Source organism: Saprolegnia parasitica (genome assembly GCF_000151545.1).
Source record: "Saprolegnia parasitica CBS 223.65 unplaced genomic scaffold supercont2.4, whole genome shotgun sequence".
In the NCBI taxonomy this organism is placed as follows: domain Eukaryota; phylum Oomycota; class Saprolegniomycetes; order Saprolegniales; family Saprolegniaceae; genus Saprolegnia; species Saprolegnia parasitica.
In genome coordinates, this window is record NW_012156398.1 from 873,213 (window position 1) to 890,273 (window position 17,061).

Below are 17,061 nucleotides of genomic sequence, written 5' to 3' on the forward strand. Positions count from 1 at the left end.
GTTCACACAAGCGGCCGTGCTGGCGGCGCGGGTCAGGCGCGCGCTCTTCGAGCTCAGTTGACGCCACATATCGATCGCAAAGTGTGGCGGAGGTTTAGTAGACGTGCGGCGCGCCAAGTTTCATTGGCCAAAATCATGCAAATTTCCCATCGACCGGATGCAAGTGGCACCGTATCCGGACAAGCCCACGGACCGCGGTGATGATGGATTGGGCGATGCTTGCCTCCGACGCTGGCCGCAACGCACTCGCGCACGTGGCACGACCGACGCCACCTACGGGACGGGCGCCATGGCTAGCCACAGGGTGGAGCTGCCTGTTGCCGAGCCATGCTGATGGGAAGACGCGCGGATGCCAGGTCGCATGGCTGGCCGGCTGGCCCCGCTGCATAAACGCGGCCAGCTCTGCAGTCGCCAAGCTCAGTCGCCATGCACTTGCGTACCGGTGCGAGCAGGCGTGGGTCAAGGACATTGTAGCGAGCGCATGCAAACGGCCTTGCCATCGTCGGATGGAAGGGCACGATGTGGTGGAGCTACCCAATGCGACCGACCTCATTGCCTCGTGCCACCACGCGCTTCGAGACCACGTGACGCATGCCATGTATGCCTGCCATCGACTCGGTGGCTGCGCGGCTGCATGCACCCGACTTGAAGCGGCGGTGTGGCGCGAGAGTGCCGGCACCACGTAGTAGGCGTCGCGGCAGACGAACGTCGCGCAGTCGCTCCACCGGACACGGAACGTCTGCTTGTCGCCAAAGAGTCCAAGCCCGCGGTGGCGCTGAAGAATGCATTCCATGCACTCGGCAAACACGGCACGACGCTGTCGACAGCAAGCGCAGCGGGACAGCACGAGGCCGAACGAACTATTACCCTCCACCCGACACGCAAGCCTTCACCGACATCTATCGCGCATGGCTGCACAGCGTACCATTCCTTTTTGGGGGTACAAGGGCTCGGCAATGCATTCTACAGCATGACCCAGGACTTGCTACACGCCATGAGCGCGACCTGGCATGGATTGCGCTCCTGAAGCACCCTTCTCGCGCAGGTGTCGCCTGTCACCAAGCGCATACGTACGACGCTGCTTGGGCTCGCGGCTAATAGAGGCGTGCATGGGCGACAGGCCCTTGGGCGAGGCTGGGCGGCGGCCCCGTCTTCTGGTCCCCGTCCGTGCGCGCAATGCCTGTCTGCTCCAAAATGATGATGCAATCCGGAGGCGTCGCATACAATGTTTTTCCTGGATTTTATTCCACATACAAATATCAAGTAGACATCATTGGTTTTATATTATGAAACGCTCGGCCGGTCCTCTGTTGCTGGCGGCAGAGTCCCATTTCTCTACTACCGGTAGTAGCAGCCAGCACCATGCTCTCGTTCGTCGCCCGGCAGTACAACTGGTACAAGCTCGAGTTCGGCCTGACGCTGCTCTCGCAGTGGGAAGTCCTCGCCTTCAGTACGTGCGTCTTCCATCCTGGCCTCGTCACGAACCCTTGGATTAGACTCGGTGGTCCTCCTCGTGCTCAGCGCCCTCGTCTACTACAGCGCGCAGGCCGTCGGCGCGATCCTGTAATTCCTCAATTTAATACGACGCCCATGGCTACCTACCAATGGCACGCAGACAATGGGCGTAACAGGGCTGGCGGCGGTCGTCCGTGGCCAGGCCTAGGACGAGAGCGCTCCGCGCATGCGTCAGCCACCATCGTCGACGCTGCGGCCCGAGACGATGAGGATGATGGTGCTGATGTAGCCATCTTCGTGTTGTAGCAGGCATGCTTGTGATATCGTACAATATTGATAAGCAAGTGCCACAAGGCACCGAGGGAAACCGAGCACGCTATGCCAAGCGTGTCCTGCGCTCGGATGCAAGACACGCGGCTTGGTCGGCTGTCTTACTGCGGACAAGACCACGGTCCGCTGGCGATGAGCTACGACCAGTTCAAACAAACCGAGAAGCTCACCATCCGCCACCATCAACCGTTAACCGCTGCCAGATTTAGCCTCACACGCATTTCGTAATAGACTATCCTGGAGCGCAGGACAACGGACAGAGTATGAGCGACGAGATGATGGACTGCGACGACTTTGAGAGTACACCACCGCTTTAGCTTTCATCTTTGACCTTGTCGATTCAATATCCCTGTTTGGTGGTAGAGACGGTCAAGGTCATCGTGCTTGGCAACGGCAATGTGGGCAAGACGAGCTTGACAACGCAGTACGCCAAAGGCCGCTTCACGAGCACGTACAAGAAGACGATTGGCGTCGACTTTATGGAGCGCACGGTCAACATCGACGGCGACGACGTGCAGCTCATGATCTGGGACACGGCCGGCCAAGAAGAGTTTGATGCGCTCACGTCGCGCTACTACAAGGGCGCGGGCGCTGCCGTGTACGTCTTCTCGACGACGGACCGCGCGTCGTTCGACGCGCTGCCCTCGTGGCAGCAAAAGGTCTTTGACGAGTGCGGTCGGTCGCTCACGCAAGTGCTCGTTCAAACAAAATCGACCTCATCGAGAACGCCGCCATGACTACGTCCGCCTCCTTATCCATTCTCTCATGCATCTGCCCGATCAGCTCATAGTACAAGTCCTGTAGAGACGAAGTCGACGCCATGAAGGAGCGGCTCCGCGTTCGGCTCTTCCGGACGTGCGTCCAGGAAAACCTCAATGTCGACACCATCTTTGAACACATTGTGAAGCGGTACCTCCGGAAAGGCCAGGACGACGTCGCGCCCGTCGCCGACATTACGACGCTGACGTCCGAGGTGCAGCAGTCGTCCAAGAAGAGCATCGCGCTGCAAGAAGCCAAGACAAAGGAAACCAATAGCGTGAAAGCACGACACTTGACGGCGACAACCCCGAAGAAGAAAGCAAGTGAGAAGAAGCTGCCGATGGAAGAGGCCGAGTTCGACAGCATCATGGCACCCGACCGCGCCGCATCGGAGGCCAGCGACGACGACGACAACGATGCGTTGCCAGAGGCACCGGCCAAGGCGACAAGCAACGACGCCCCACCACGGCCACTCGCGCCGTCCAAGCAGCGAACCAACGGCAAGAAGACGCGTGCCAACTGCGTCGTGTCGTAAATAAATGATCATACGAACACCCTAGCCAAAACCAAGGCCCTAGCGAAAATCTTGGTCCTCATCACTGCCGTCGCCACTGGCATCGCACCGCTTCACTGTGACCGTTGGCCGCATATCGTGGTGGGGCACTGGGTGAACCATGCCCAAGTCAACGCCACTAGGCCGGGTGTGTCGTTGCATGATTCGTCTGACGGGAGAAGTCCGTTGATATGGGACTGTACAACCTTTGGCAGCAGTCCGTCGACGTTTAGCTAAGCTGCCATTTTCCGTGCTGCTCTGCAGGACACTAGCCGGTGTGTAAGGCGTTCGGTCTCCCCCTGTCTAATGTTCACATTTTCGTTTTGAAGCACACTGTCTGAATGTGACCGCTTCTGCCAACGAGTTGGTTGAAGTGGGTCGATCTCCGAATGAATCTCAAAGAGCACTGCGCAGTACCAGAAATGGACCCACGTCACAGTCAACCAACTCTCTATGCACGCATGACCATATACCTAGTGTGCTTATGCGACGACCCTTATGACTCTAGCATCGAGCGTTTAGTGCGCCGTCGTCGCAGGCACGGCGACCAAGCCAGGATAAGGTCTTGACTCTGGAAATCATATTGGGAAGCATGAGCAGGTTTGTGCACAGAACTCGTCGTGTCCTCCATGGCGGCTAAATTTAGTTGACCATGAGCGACGACCCTGACGACTTTCGCGCGAGCAACTCGACGGTGCTCATCCCGCTCGCCTACATTGAGATCAGCGACGACGTCGATGCATACGTGGCCTTGCAGCGCATGCGCGATGCGAAAGCGATGGCGCAAGAGGCGCGGAGCATGGCGTGGGAAGATTTCTTCGCCAAGCGCTGGAACGACGACGAGCGCGCGGTGGCCAAGAAGGCGGCGGCAAACCTCGCGCGCCAGATCGACGTGCTCTCCAAGGTACGGCTACGTGTTTCGTATGGTGATGGATCTTCCCATTTGTCTCGCAGCACCAAGCCGCATCGAGCAACTTCGAGCTATGGAACGTGGCGCTCGACTCCAAGTACTACGAGTACGTTCGGTACGCGCTCCGCGACGGCGCCGAGATTCCGCGCAGCATGCTCTTGACCAACATCAGCAACGACGGCGTAACACCGCTCGTCAAGGCGTGCATGCTGACCGACCTGACGCTGCTGCGCATTTTGCTCGAGGCTGGCGCCGACGCGACGGCCAAATACCCCAAGAGCACCAACCCGTACATGCAGGTAATCAATCCCATAATCAGTTGGTCGCATCACGGTGACGATGTACGATCTAGTCCATGTACCGCGCGGCCCTCAAGAACGTGCAGGTCTTTGACCTCTTGGTCGCGCACGGCGCGTCGACGCTCGAATCCGAGCTGCAGTACGTCGATGGCGACGGCAAGTCGCTCCTGCACTTGGCGGCGGAAGGCGGCCACGTCGACGTCCTGCGTCGGCTTCTCGAACACGACCTCACGCGCCACTTTGCACAGACACTGACGTCGCGCGGGTACGTACTTGGATCCGTTTCAATGCGTTTGGACGACTTGGTGGATGTGTCTCATGTCGTGTGTTTGGGTGGTGCTAGGCAGACGCCGCTCCACTTGGCGGTTCTAGGAAGCTACACGCGCTGTGTGCGCGTCTTGCTCCAAGCAATGCCACCCGAGAGCATCACGATGGTCGACGTGGACGGCCACAACGCCTTGCACCTTGCGCTTAAGCTCGAGAGCACCTTTTTCCATCTCGAGACGCTCATCGACACCTTCGTCACTGCGTACGTCGTCGTTACGACCAAGAATATGCAGACTACCATATTATAGCGGACCGCCGAGCTTGTTTGAGGCTTTGGACGCGAATGGCTGCACGGTGCTCCACCTCGCGATGGGCCAGAACCTCGAGAAGATTGCGCTACAGCTCATGCGATTTGGAAAGACACCGCTGAATGTGTGCAACAAAAGCGGTTTGACGGTGCTGCACATTGCCGTCGGGCTCCGGAACCACCGCCTCATTCGAGCGCTCATCGACTGCAACGTCATGGTCGATGTGGTCGACGACCTCGGGCAAACGCCGCTGCTCATGGCGTCGCTGCTCGCCGACACGGTATCCCAGCATCTCCATTTTCAGTTTCCTCAAGAGCGATGTAGGAGACCATCAAACTGCTCGTGGCGGCTGGCGCCGATCCTGCGTGTCAGAACCGCGAGGGCCATACATCGTTGCACTACCTGGCGACATACTGCCGAGATGAAGTGCCCATGCGTCTCTTGATCAAGAAGGGCGCCAGCGTGAACGCGCGGTCGGGCAAAGGCAACATTCCATTGCACTTGGCTGCCATGAAAGGCAACGAGGTATTTCTTTTTTTTATTTTATGTGTGCTTTTTTTGCAGTTGTCGTGGGTTTATAGACCAACGGGTCAATTCGATGTGCGCTAGATTGCAGCGCGCGTCTTGCTCGAGTACGGCGCCGACCTCTCGCTTGTGAACGAAGACAAGCGCAACGCGGTGTTTCTGGCTCGGCAATGGGGGTACCACCTGTCACGGGACATGTCATATATTATTGTCATGTCTTCTGTAGACACTTGGCCCTCGAAGCCTATTTTAACGACTTGCTCAAGGAAGAAGAACCGATGCCGACACCGCCGATTTCAATCGAGATAGCGTCGTCGATTGCGGCCAAGCTGCTTCGCCGCTCCAAGGAAGCCAAGGCCCATGTGCACATGAAACACAAGACCAAGTCGCCAAAGCGATCACCGAAGGGCAAGGCGCACCACGGCCGGCTGCCGTTGCCGCCACTCTCGCTCGACGAGCCGTCGTCGAGCCGCTCCTCGAATGCGTTTGCCGAACCCGCGACCGAGCTGACGAACGATCTCATGCTGGAAACCATGATCGAGACGGACTGGGAGCACATGTCAATGAGTGGCGACTCGACCTTGTCCGAGCCAATCGAGGCGCCGGTGCCACGCAAGGTGTGTCTTACGCCGTTTGTGAGGCGGCAGCTCGAGGCTGCAAGTGACATTCGACCGCTTCGGAGCGATGTGCAAGAGCTATTGCGGCACAACCAGCCGCTCGCGCCTCTGCGCGAGCACATTCGCACAAAAAGCACGCTCCAAGCCCCCGGAGGCGTGCACATTCCGTGGCACTTGACCGTGCCAACGGGCGGCGTCTCGCTCGAGCGCAAGTTCAAACCGTCGACAAAGCACCAAGTGCACCCGCACTACCAGGCGCCGCGCAGCATCCACGACGTGCGTGCCGAGATTGCCAACGCACGGACCTTCTTTTGGCAAGAGAGCGCGGTGAAGCGGCGGTCCCGGCACGATCTACACCCGCTCTCGCGATGACGAGGCGAGCAGATCATCGATAAAAGGATGATTGCAGGCGCCTCAGGCCATCACGAGGAGGTATTATAACGTCGCGCGATGTGTTGGCTCGTCATCTTCCTCTGCGCTTGCGGGTTCTTCGAGTCCGGCCACGCTGTCTAAAGCTCATTCAAGCGTCATGATCGGGAGCATGTTGCATGCCCTAGCGACCACTTCACGTTTTCGATGATGGCCAATGCTACTCACTCTCTGCAGTACTACGATTGTTACTACCATCTACGATCTACTCGGCACTGTTCGGTGGCGTCGCAAACAGCTGCACAACGCCGTGCTGGGCTGCTGTCGCGACGACATCGAGCTTCGTCTGCATCGTCTTGTCCCAGAGGAGTGACGAACGCGGGTCGCCGCGGGACGTGCGAATGGCGTGGAGCTCTTTGAGCTCGCTCGTTGGAGGTGTTGTGAGCACGAGCAGCATCGACGCCGGCGGCAGGGCCGCGTGGATCGACGCGACGGCAGCGGCAGCATCGAACTCTGTCGGCAGTGCGGCGCGGGCCCATGTAAAGTGGGGCGGGCATCCTGTCGTGAGCTGTTGCTTGACAATATGAACCACCTTGTCGAGCGTCGGGCACGGAATCGCGCCGGCCGTGCTCCCGGCCAGGGACCGGCACGCGCTCGCCGAGTCGACAATCAATGCCGACTTTTTGAGTTTCGCGAGCTCGTTCACGAGCTTACGCGACGCGTGTTGCTTGGCCTGCGTGCCTGGAAAGCTCGGTCCTTTGGCGATTTTGAGCTAATGTGTGTCGTTTGAGCTTTCAAATGTGGCGCAACGGCGGTGGCACCTGGGCGAGCTTCATTGTGCACGTCGCGTCTTCAATACTGCAGTGCCCCGACGCATCGTTTTGGATCTGGAGCTTGAGGTACGTGGCCGTCAAGAAGCGCAGTGCCGACCTACAGAAATATGAGAAAATCCATAAAGCTGTCGCGTTGGCGGGACCGGAACGGCGGGCCCTTGGGGTGCGGGTACAAGAGCGACGTATCCAGAACGCGGCGGTGCAGCAAGCGCAGCGCCAAGAGGTCGTTCTCGATCGAGTGGCCGACGAGGATCGTGTCTGACGTGACGAGGTCGAGGACTTTGGCTTGAATCTAGCATTTCGTACGCCGATATCAGAAGTCGATAGCATCATGGGACCAGCGCCAGTACATCGGTTAGTGTGTTGGTGCAGCCTTCCAATGTCTCTTTTGTAATGCCCGAAAACTGGGTGCAATAGTCGACAATCCGACACTCGGGTAAGACAAATTCGTCCAAGAGCACCTACGCCACTTCCATGCCGCCTTCTGTACCGGATATTTGGCGAAATGAGCACCTTGTAGTCTTCGTCGACGATCGAGATGCGCGTGAGCTCGACGCCCCGCGTCGTCTTGCACATTTCGCAGTCGAGCGCGAGCATTCGATGGGAGGAGGGTGCGCTCGACGGCGCGGTCGCGACAAACGCGGTACCGTCGTCCGCAACCTTGGTCTCGAACGGCAGTGCCCGAAAGTACTCGGCGATTTCGCTGTCCGACGCCACGTAGAACGATGGGCCCATCTCTTCCTGGGCCTTCTTGAGCTTCTTGATCTTCTTCTTGACAAGCTTTTTCTGCATCTTCTTCGCAGCTTCCTGGTCAACCTTGGTCGTCGGTGTGTACAGCAGCGTCGCGTCGACCTTGGGGATCGCGTCGCCGTCGGCGAGGCGCACGCTAAACTGAAGGCCATCGACAGGCGCTGCGGCGACCGTGCTGGGCGAAGCGTCCGTGAGCACGAGCATGACGAGGTACTGCATCGCGTCAATGTTGCTGTCGAGGAAGAGGTCGAGGACCATGTCCCGGACGATGCCCAGCGATGGCTTGTCGGCGCCATCGGTGACCAAGACCTCGAACGGCTCGAGGAGACTCGGGCTCGAACTGGTTGCCTTGCGCTTGGTCATGGTGCTGAAAATGCGGATTTGCATTTGATTGGTGCATCCGGTCGGGCACGCTCGCTTTTGATTGGTGCATCGGCGTCGGCACGCAGGCCAATCAACGCAATCAGGGCGCCTGGGTTTGTTCTGTTGGAGGTTGTACATAATTGTCTGCGATGCACCAGCCATATATTGAGAGCATCCGAACAATATCGTCAGCGATGAACACACATGAGGCGATGGAAGAGGACTGCTAACAGTTATTAATAATAACGTTAAGTTCATCTTGACCAACAGAATACGAGCCCTGATATCCACTTTCAACTCCATGTTGAAAATTGCCGTCTTCCATGCACAACTTGTCACCTAGAATGGACAAGTTGTCCGCTACATTCGATGCTAGCTGTGGCAGAAAACGACTCAAGACGCGACAAACTCGATTTCTGCCGCCTATCGCGGCGGCTCTCTGAGCTTGGAGCTAAAGCCTTGAGGTGGTCGCAAGCGCGGTGGGCTCTTGCCACCACTGGTCGCCGCTTTGGCTTTTTTGTAGTAGAGTCCTTGGACGGGCTTGACGCCGCGCAGTTGCGGCAGTCGGGTCTTGGTTGGGCTTGGCTGCACGAGCTTAGGTGACGGCGCCATTGGGGCTCGCTGTGTCGGCGACGGAGCGACCGGCTTGTGCAACTGCCGAGGTGACGGTGGCGACGGCTTGACGACGGCAGTCGTGTGGTGCTGGGGCGACCGAAGCGGCAGCTTGGCGTTCGATTTCGGCGGGGACGGACCACGAGCTTTTGGTGGCGACGGACCACGAGCTTTTGGCGGCGACGAAAGGTAAAGTTTCGGCGGGGATGGGGGACCAGGCTTCAGTGGCGACGGGTGCCGGTGCTGCTTGGCAACAAGATGCTTTGGCGACGGAGGCAACGGCTTGAGCGCGCCGGGCGAGCTCGCGCTGGGCGGTATCGGGGCTACCTTGGTCACCTGTCGCTTTCGAAGCGGGCTCGCGTCTAGCGTATATTGCAGGCGGTCGTTTTGGTCGTAGACCTTGCCGAGCGCAGCGTTGTGCTTTTCAATGACGTGCTGCAGCGTGTGCATGGACGCCGTGAGGTCGGCGAGGTGCGCATCGTGCTCCGAGAGTCGTCGCGCGAGCTAGAGCCATCGTTTCAGGGTGCCAGCTCAGGCCCCAAAGCGACGTACCTCAATATTGACCGAGTTGGCAATCAACGTTGCGAGCTGCGAGATCTGCGTCACATCGGTTGCGAAGAGTGGCACCAGCACCGGAAGCTCCGACGACGAAGGATTCCGCGATGCGTACAAGAGGCTGTGCGAGCTGGCACTGGATGTGAGACTGTCATTTTGCGGTCGGATGACCCGCGCCTTGGCGTGGGCCGGCGGCTTTGCCCGTCGTCGCGTCCGGAGCTCGTTGGCCGTGGCCTTGGCCTCTTTGCACGCCAAGTAGTCGCGTGTCGCGCGTTGAATACGGTTGGCGGCCGTCACGTGTACTTTAGAGTGGTACCGGCGCGGCTTGGCGCTGCTCTGTAGCTTCTTGGCCTGGGCCTGTTGCCACTTGGCGTGCGACTGCTGTGCCCGGCGCCTAAAGACGCGGTGGCGTAGCGATCGCTGCAAAATGCGTGCCGCAGCCTCTTGTTGTGCTTCGCGCTGTCGCGCTTGCTCTTCGAAATACGCCTCTTGTTGGCGTTGAAGCGCCGCTTGCTTGTGCTGCTTGTCTCGCACGTGTGCTGCGTGGCGCTGCCGAAACGTATGATGGCGCAGTGACCGCTGGATTGTGCACGCGGCATGCGCTTCTTGCGTGCTCTGCAGCTCCATGTGCATTTGGGCGTGCAGTGATGCTTCAATGGCTTTCGCGGCCTGTTCTTCGTCGAGCTGACGCTGGAGCGCCTTCCGTCGGGCCTCGAGCTCCAGCTCCATGTCTCGCTCGGCCTACGACAGTTGCAGTGGTATTGTACAAGGGGGTTGCCATGGCCAACCTGCAGGCGCGCTTGCTCGGCGCGCTCGCTTGCCCGCTTGGCCTTTTCCAGAGCTCGTTTGAGCTGCAGTACCGACTGACGCTTGGCGCCGAGCACACTTCCATCGTCTTCGTTGTCGTCCACCATAGCGTCACCACTCCTCTCTGCGACTGTTGGTAGATCCATGGAGGTGGGCTGTCGATGGAGCGCGTCGGCGTCCCTGTCCGTGGTCGCAGTCGTGCCATCGTGGACAGGGTTGTCGCTTGGCTCGCCTGCGACCACTGTTGACGCGTCAAGCATGATCGCACCGTCGTCGGCTTCGGAGGCAATGACGACGTTCGTTTCCGGCGCGATGTCATTGGTTTCTGTTCCGTCGAGTGCGCCAACGACGGCGGTTGCAGTCGCGTGAAAGAGACCTTCCGTGTCGTAATAGCCGCCGTCGACAATGTAGTTGCCGTACTCGTCGTAGTAGCCAGCCGCGGCGCCACTGACCGCGTCGTCCTTGGTTGTTTCTGTGGTTGACGCCGGCGTCGACGACGGGAAAAATGTGCCTTGCGTGTCGTAGTACCCCACTGCCGTGATGTAAAAGCCTCTGGCGTCGTAGTATCCATCCGACGCCGATGCCTCGCTCGCGACAACAGCCGGCGGCTCGTCGAGCGCCGGCTCGTCCACCGGCTTGGCGACCTCTTTCAGTCGCCGGTTGCGCATATAGTATGGGTCTTCTTCGTCGTCTGCTTTGTCTTCGAGTACGGGCGGCGATGTCTCGTCGCTGCTTTTGTTGTTGCTGCTTTTGCTTTTGCTGTTGCTGCTGCCGTTGGTAGTCTCAATGGGCGCCACATAGTTGGCTGGAAAGAGGCCTTCGACGCTGGGGCTTCCGGCCACGTACCCAAGGCACCACCCATCGTCTTGCTCTTTGGTCACAACGACAATATCGCCTGCGTGCAATTCGAGCTCGTCCGCCTCTACGAGAGTTGAAGCCTTTCACGAGTGGTGGGCTGAGGCGGGCATTTACTACCTTGGGGTGTGTAGTCGTGCAGTGCACGGACGCGGTCCAGTACGTCGGCCTGGTTGCTTCGGAACGGCGGCAGGTGCGAGTTGAGCTTGGCGTGCTCGATCTTGCGCACATAGTTGGACGGGAAAAGGCCGACGTCGTCGGGCGCGCCATCGATGTAACCCTGGCACCAGCCGTCGTCGAGGTACGCGAGCACTTGGAGCGTGTCGCCGGCGCGCAGCTCGAGCTCGTCCGGCTCTGCATGATGTATATGATGCACTAAGCACGTAGATATGATCACGAACCCGTGGGGACATAGTCGTAGAGGACGCTGACGGGCGTCGATCCCGCCATAGCATCAACTGTAATCTGGGGGTTTCACGCGCGTGTGAAACGAAGTGCCTGCCATGTGTGAAATTGTGACATTGTGAAAAATAGAAAAGCAGCAGCGCTGCCACCTGCACTAAAATTGACCTTGGGAGAAATGTTGGGGAAGACCCTACAGTATTGGATGTTCCATACATCCGTAACAAAAGGATGCAGCACAAACAAGCGAATTGGCTTCGACAGTGTTGGCGATGACAGTCTTTGGACAAGGCAACGCGATGGACCTGACTGACGCTCAGGCGGTCCCCTTGGCTTGGTCGCCCGAGGCGACCTGTGGAGGCTCTGAAGAAGTAGCTTGCAGCTCCTCGCGGATACCGGTCCAGTTCGACGCGGACATTCGTCTGCTGAGACGAAGCGATCACCTGCTGCCATGCCACATCACCACATCACATCGTGACCAGCATCGTGACCTTGTGTGGGAGGATGTGCCATCAAATAGTGTAGAGAGAGCAGGACATCATCTCGTCAGTGGTCAGTGCTGTTGGGGACAGAGCGCATTCTTTTAAAGGACTGTGAATGAGGCAAGCTCGCGTGGCGCACTTGCAAGGCGTGCACGTTTTGTTCGAGTACAATTGTAGCAATGGCGAAGGTCGGCGGTAACACTATTTCATGCATGCCGAGCTGGTGGACCACTCGGTATATTTCTCCCGGTATTTCTCACAGGTTCGAAATGGTGTGAAATAATAATAATCCGCAGCCATACAAAGACCAAGTACAATCAATACAACACACCACACCGCGTTACGCTAGGATCGGGAAAAATACGTTGAACCCGCATTCTTGGGCTGGACCGCTCGCCGTCGCCTGCTGCCACCTCGCCGCCATGGGATGCCACAGCTCCAAGCCTGACAGCGTGGGCACGCCAGGCCTGCACCACATGCGGGCGCCCATGGCCGACGACCACCTGCCCGACGACCTCGCGTCCGAGCTCGTCCAGCACACGGTCGTGATCGACATCAACGACATCTTCGAGTTCCACGAGGAGCTCGGGAAAGGCTCGTTTGGCCGCGTCGTCCGCGCCACGAACAGAAAGAGCGGCAAGGTCTGGGCGGTCAAGATCGTCGACCTCGGCAACGCGCTCGACAAGGTAATCGACGCACGACTGGATTCGCTGGAGGGCCAACGCTATGCGTATAGAGCTCGCTGCTCAACGAGATTAGCATCGTCAAGCGACTCCAGCACCCGAACATTGTGCGCATGATTGCCTCGTACGAAGACGCCAAGCACATGTACATGGTCATGCAGCTGCTTCCTGGCCACGAGCTCTTTGACCACTTGTACAAGTCGGACAAGACGTTTTCAGAAGCCGACGTGCGCAAACTCGTTCTGTGCTTGCTACGCGCCGTGGCCTACTTGCATTCAAACCAGATCACGGTACGACCACTCGTCTCGATGTAGGTCATCGCACGCGTCGCGTACTAGCACCGTGACCTCAAGCTCGAGAATCTGCTCTTGGAAAACGAGCTCCAAATGACGTCGCTCAAGCTCTGCGACTTTGGTTTGAGCAAATTCATGCAAAAGGCGAGCGGCTTCAAAAGTCTCTGGGCACGATTGGTACAAAGTTTCGCGCGCGGTGAGGTTTGAACTCACGCCACTGCGCAGATTATGTCGCGCCCGAAGTGCTCGACGGCGACTACAACGAAAAGTGCGATCTCTGGAGCATCGGCGTGCTCTGCTACGAGCTCCTTACGCACAAGTCGCCGTTCCATGGCGCGACGACGGACGAGACGATGGGCAAGATCTTTGATGGCATCCAGCCCAGCTTCTTCCAAGGCGATGCCTGGAAAGCCATTTCGCCCGACTGCATCAACTTTATCAAATCGCTCATGCAAGACGACCCGGACGGTACCTCCTGCTGGATGACCCAAACGCCGTCATGGAATGGGCGGCGTAGAGCGGCTCTCGGCCGAGCAAGCGCTCAACCACCGCTGGATGCGCACGTCGGCGTCCGGTGTCATCGATGAAAACAAGCGCCAGCTCTTTATGAAGATGGTCAGCTTTGGAAAAGGTCAAAACAAGCTCAAGAAGACGGCGATGCTCTCGATGGCGATGGGGGTCGGCGAAGCCCACTGCAAGCCGGAAATCGTCGCCGAGGTCTTTCACAGCATGGATCTCGATAAGAACGGGACGCTGAATGCGACCGAGTTTTGCAAGGCGCTTGAAGACTATGGGCTTGGCCACGATGAAGCCATGGACGCCTTTGCGCGCATGGACCAGGTACACATATACATTTGTTCCACCGGTCAATATTTATATGATGGAATGTCGCAGAGCAAGCGCGGCAAGATCAACTACATTGAGTTTGTCGCTGCGGTCCTCGACGAGTTTGGCGAAGAGACGATGAAGGAAGCGTTTTCAATGCTGGACGCAGAGAAGACGGGGCGCATCTCGGTCGTCGGCCTCCAAAGCGTCTTTAAAAACATCCAGGCGTGCGACCTCCAGGAAATGGTCCAGAGCGCCGATATCAAGGGCGACGGGACAGTCGACTATGAAGAGTTCAAGATGATGTTCCAGTCGACGCCCGCCAGGCTGGACCAAGCATCGCCGCCGTTGTTATCGCCGAGCGAACTGCGTCTCGACGAGGCGAGCAACTGTTTCCGGTCGTCCCGCACGAGGATGTCTCGCCGACCGAGGTGAAAGACGTTAAAGTTTGCCTCTAACCCATAGTTGCACTCTCTTTTCGACTTTACACCAGAGGCCAGCTTTGATGTGTGGCATCCTCTATTTTTCACTCATGTGTGAAAGCGTGTGCAATAGTGCTGACATTACATTGTACTATGATCAACGTTTCTTACGTGTAACATTACACGTGTGAAAAGGTGTAAAAGAGTGGTAAATCACAGCATACAAAAACCAAGATAATCCCCGGCGATAACATCAATGGATACAGACCCAAACCCTACAAAAGCGGCCGCCGTGAAATGGCCGAGTGGTTAAATCTTCACGTTTCGGCGGGAAAGGTCCAGGGATCGATCCTCCAAAAGGGACTGAAGACCGGTAGCGGCCTCCTTAGCGACGTGTTAGCTGTAAGCCACTTTTTTCTTTTGCAAAAATAAGGACAAATCGCATGTACAAACTGCTGATATATACTAGCATTGGAAATGATGATGAACAAGGGGTCCGTATATATTCTGAAAAATACTGGTGAATAAATTAATTCCTTCCCATCAAAAGCAACTAAATAATGACAAATCGCATGTACAGACTGCTGGTATAAACTAGCATCGGAAACATAGTGTCATAATACATTTGTAATAGTTTAGCATTATTAATAGGAGATATCTGCAAGTAAAAAAAGTACCCTCCCTCTCTCGGTAGTCTGCACGCCACCACCGTGAGATGCGAGATGCGTTGCAGCAGGAAACGAGTTGGGTAAGAGAGGTCGTAGGCGAATGCAGACATTGCTCCAGGCGAGGTAAAGACAGCACACAGACGTTGCAGCGCAAATAGTGCGCGGGCAGGTGGAAAGCCCGAATGTACGAATCTGATGGTAGAAAATGTACTCACAATGCCCCCGGTACGGCACTAGTACAGTACATTCATCGACCATCTGCAAAAGTTTACTGATGGTATCTTCGAAAAAGCGAGCGATATAGTCAAATAAGTTAGCACATGTCAAATGAAATAGCAGTATGGCTGTGAACTTCCAGAGTTGTAAGCGCTAGCCGAAGAGGACAAGCAATGAGTTCCATCGCTAGGGGATGACACGACTGGTATCATCAGGTCTGATAATGTATGCATCGGTTCTTTGATACCCACGTACAATCTGCTGATGGAATATTCTCGAATATTCTAGATAGCGGGAATCCGGAAGTCGCCTCAAGGACATTCGTGGTGATGATGGCGGGGCAAAAGGCGATCGCCTCGTGCTTCCCACTCCTAGATAAGCTATGTACTGAGCCCTTTATTGTCTACGTACTGCATGTGAACTGACTTTTCCATGTCATGTTCAACCATTGCAAATAGCTACGCTCGTGCTTTGGGTCGGTTGGGGGGTCGAGACGACGAGCGCGTACTCATTAGTCCACGCCCGCGTGCGCACTACGTGCGTCGAGTGCATCGCGTTTTCCACGGGCCTCTGAAGGACGAGGCATAGAGCCAGCCGTCGTTGTCGCCTTGGCGCACGTCAAACTGCCACGCCCCTTTCGTCTGGAACGCGCTCGGAATCGGCGGAATCGCGTCCTTGAAGAGCACCGCGCTGTGCTCGGGGCCGGTCCAGGGCAAGCGGTCGCCAAACTTGTGCGCTAAATTGTCCTTGGACCACTTGTTGCTGCCTGGTAGCCAGCGCTCGTTTTCCCACACGACAACCGGAAACGACGCGACCCAGCCTTCGAAACACAAACTCAGATGAATCTGCGCGCTCTAGAATTCAAGACGTTGAGACGAAAAACAGGTCTGATAAAATTGTACGCTGGGGGTGTCCTGGTGTGTCTGGAGCGGGTAGGCCTGGATCTTGGCGTCTTGGATCTGTGTGGCGCCCGTCCAGTCGGCGAGTGGAAACCGCGCAACGCCGAGCGCGTCTTCCACGCGCAGTGTGTCGAGGTCGTTGACGTACACCACGAGCTCCGGGTGCGCCGTGACGTCGTCGTCCGTGACGAGAAATTCGCACATTTGGTCCCGCCACACAGGGTGCAGCGTCTCGCGCACGAGCGGACTCTGCCACTGGTGCTGCCCGAGCGTGATGAGCACGTACGGATCGCTCGTGTTGAGGTCCGGGTCGGCGGCGGGGAGATTCGTGGCTTTTTCAAGCGCAACGCAGAGTCGGCGCGCGCCAGCGTGGCGAGGCACGCCCCGCAACACTCGACGATGCGGACCCGCCACCATTCGGAAGTTCGGTTGATGTGGTGGTTATGTGCCCAAATAAATACTGCCCGGTAACGCGGGCGGAGAAGCTGACGGTTGCACGGGATGGCCCAGTGGAGTGTCCCATGGCCGTTGAGGGCCTCGCATGAACGTTTGAGGTTTGAACGAATGGCATGCCGAGTACCCGAGCGATTTGCATCAACGTAGTTTCCTGTGCACACGAACTAGCGAAATTGCACCGACCGACCGAGTTCTAAACTGCATGCATGATCGTGCCAGAACATCACACAAAATAGTTCAGGGCAACTTATAAATAGATCGATGGCAATTGCCAATGACACAAATACGAGGTAGCGACGTTCACACGGGACGATATGAATTGAGAAACATGGTAATACGACGATGTTTACATGTGTTGTACTGGTAGTTGCGCATTTTAGCTAAATCCTAGCCCACCATGCAGTCCACTTATGAAAAACAAATGACCTGTATTCGATTGGTTAGCATTCTTTGCCGGTCGATGATGGTACACCAAAGTGGTAGGTCTTGAGCCACTCGCGACAGCGCATCACGCGGGACGTGCTCATCTCGGCGTGCCACGGTCCGTT

General features: G+C 57.2%; 7 protein-coding genes across 7 annotated transcripts; 4 read left to right on the forward strand and 3 right to left on the reverse strand.

Annotated features, from left to right (window-relative positions):
• The first annotated feature begins 1,328 nt into the window (after positions 1–1,328).
• On the forward strand, positions 1,329–1,607 carry SPRG_01696 (hypothetical protein). Its single transcript, XM_012340063.1, has 2 exons — positions 1,329–1,450; positions 1,497–1,607. Exons 1-2 carry the CDS (start codon positions 1,363–1,365, stop codon positions 1,565–1,567), a joined length of 159 nt encoding a protein of 52 aa, XP_012195453.1. The 5' UTR covers positions 1,329–1,362; the 3' UTR covers positions 1,568–1,607.
• A 441-nt stretch (positions 1,608–2,048) lies between these two features.
• SPRG_01697 (hypothetical protein) lies at positions 2,049–3,079 on the forward strand (the record flags this gene model as incomplete). The annotated part of the gene is made up of 3 exons (XM_012340064.1): positions 2,049–2,085; positions 2,149–2,477; positions 2,576–3,079. The coding sequence occupies 3 exons, from the start codon at positions 2,049–2,051 to the stop codon at positions 3,077–3,079; spliced, it is 870 nt and encodes a 289-aa protein (XP_012195454.1).
• A 670-nt stretch (positions 3,080–3,749) lies between these two features.
• SPRG_01698 (hypothetical protein) lies at positions 3,750–6,401 on the forward strand (the record flags this gene model as incomplete). Its single annotated transcript, XM_012340065.1, has 8 exons — positions 3,750–4,001; positions 4,052–4,306; positions 4,360–4,571; positions 4,650–4,835; positions 4,882–5,161; positions 5,206–5,406; positions 5,491–5,582; positions 5,633–6,401. 8 exons carry the CDS (start codon positions 3,750–3,752, stop codon positions 6,393–6,395), a joined length of 2,241 nt encoding a protein of 746 aa, XP_012195455.1. The 3' UTR covers positions 6,396–6,401.
• Positions 6,402–6,603: 202 nt separating this feature from the next.
• Positions 6,604–8,348, reverse strand: SPRG_01699 (hypothetical protein). The gene is made up of 5 exons (XM_012340066.1): positions 7,739–8,348; positions 7,576–7,686; positions 7,369–7,517; positions 7,214–7,322; positions 6,604–7,164 (listed from the first exon to the last, which is right to left on the reverse strand). Exons 1-5 carry the CDS (start codon positions 8,336–8,338, stop codon positions 6,658–6,660), a joined length of 1,476 nt encoding a protein of 491 aa, XP_012195456.1. The 5' UTR covers positions 8,339–8,348; the 3' UTR covers positions 6,604–6,657.
• Positions 8,349–8,761: 413 nt separating this feature from the next.
• Positions 8,762–11,617, reverse strand: SPRG_01700 (hypothetical protein; the record flags this gene model as incomplete). The annotated part of the gene is made up of 5 exons (XM_012340067.1): positions 8,762–9,454; positions 9,503–10,246; positions 10,294–11,234; positions 11,288–11,521; positions 11,569–11,617. 5 exons carry the CDS (start codon positions 11,615–11,617, stop codon positions 8,762–8,764), a joined length of 2,661 nt encoding a protein of 886 aa, XP_012195457.1.
• Positions 11,618–12,404: 787 nt separating this feature from the next.
• SPRG_01701 (CAMK/CDPK protein kinase) lies at positions 12,405–14,287 on the forward strand (the record flags this gene model as incomplete). The annotated part of the gene is made up of 6 exons (XM_012340068.1): positions 12,405–12,737; positions 12,788–13,024; positions 13,073–13,187; positions 13,253–13,495; positions 13,545–13,867; positions 13,922–14,287. The coding sequence occupies exons 1-6, from the start codon at positions 12,474–12,476 to the stop codon at positions 14,285–14,287; spliced, it is 1,548 nt and encodes a 515-aa protein (XP_012195458.1). The 5' UTR covers positions 12,405–12,473.
• Positions 14,288–15,686: 1,399 nt separating this feature from the next.
• On the reverse strand, positions 15,687–16,503 carry SPRG_01702 (hypothetical protein). The gene is made up of 2 exons (XM_012340069.1): positions 16,061–16,503; positions 15,687–16,012 (listed from the first exon to the last, which is right to left on the reverse strand). The coding sequence occupies exons 1-2, from the start codon at positions 16,472–16,474 to the stop codon at positions 15,692–15,694; spliced, it is 735 nt and encodes a 244-aa protein (XP_012195459.1). The 5' UTR covers positions 16,475–16,503; the 3' UTR covers positions 15,687–15,691.
• Between the last annotated feature and the right edge of the window lie 558 nt (positions 16,504–17,061).

What these genes read in the sequence shown, in the direction of transcription:
- SPRG_01696 (XM_012340063.1), top strand. Translation starts at nt 1,363, where the DNA reads ATGCTCTCGTTCGTCGCCCGGCAGTACAACTGGTACAAGCTCGAGTTC. An exon ending in GTGGGAAGTCCTCGCCTTCA is followed by an intron (nt 1,451 to 1,496) that starts GTACGTGCGTCT and finishes CCCTTGGATTAG; the next exon opens with ACTCGGTGGTCCTCCTCGTG.
- SPRG_01699 (XM_012340066.1), bottom strand. Translation starts at nt 8,338, where the DNA reads ATGACCAAGCGCAAGGCAACCAGTTCGAGCCCGAGTCTCCTCGAGCCG. An exon ending in CCCAAGGGCCCGCCGTTCCG is followed by an intron (nt 7,323 to 7,368) that starts GTCCCGCCAACG and finishes ATATTTCTGTAG; the next exon opens with GTCGGCACTGCGCTTCTTGA. An exon ending in GCACAATGAAGCTCGCCCAG is followed by an intron (nt 7,165 to 7,213) that starts GTGCCACCGCCG and finishes GACACACATTAG; the next exon opens with CTCAAAATCGCCAAAGGACC.
- SPRG_01702 (XM_012340069.1), bottom strand. Translation starts at nt 16,474, where the DNA reads ATGGTGGCGGGTCCGCATCGTCGAGTGTTGCGGGGCGTGCCTCGCCAC. An exon ending in CACACCAGGACACCCCCAGC is followed by an intron (nt 16,013 to 16,060) that starts GTACAATTTTAT and finishes CTTGAATTCTAG; the next exon opens with AGCGCGCAGATTCATCTGAG.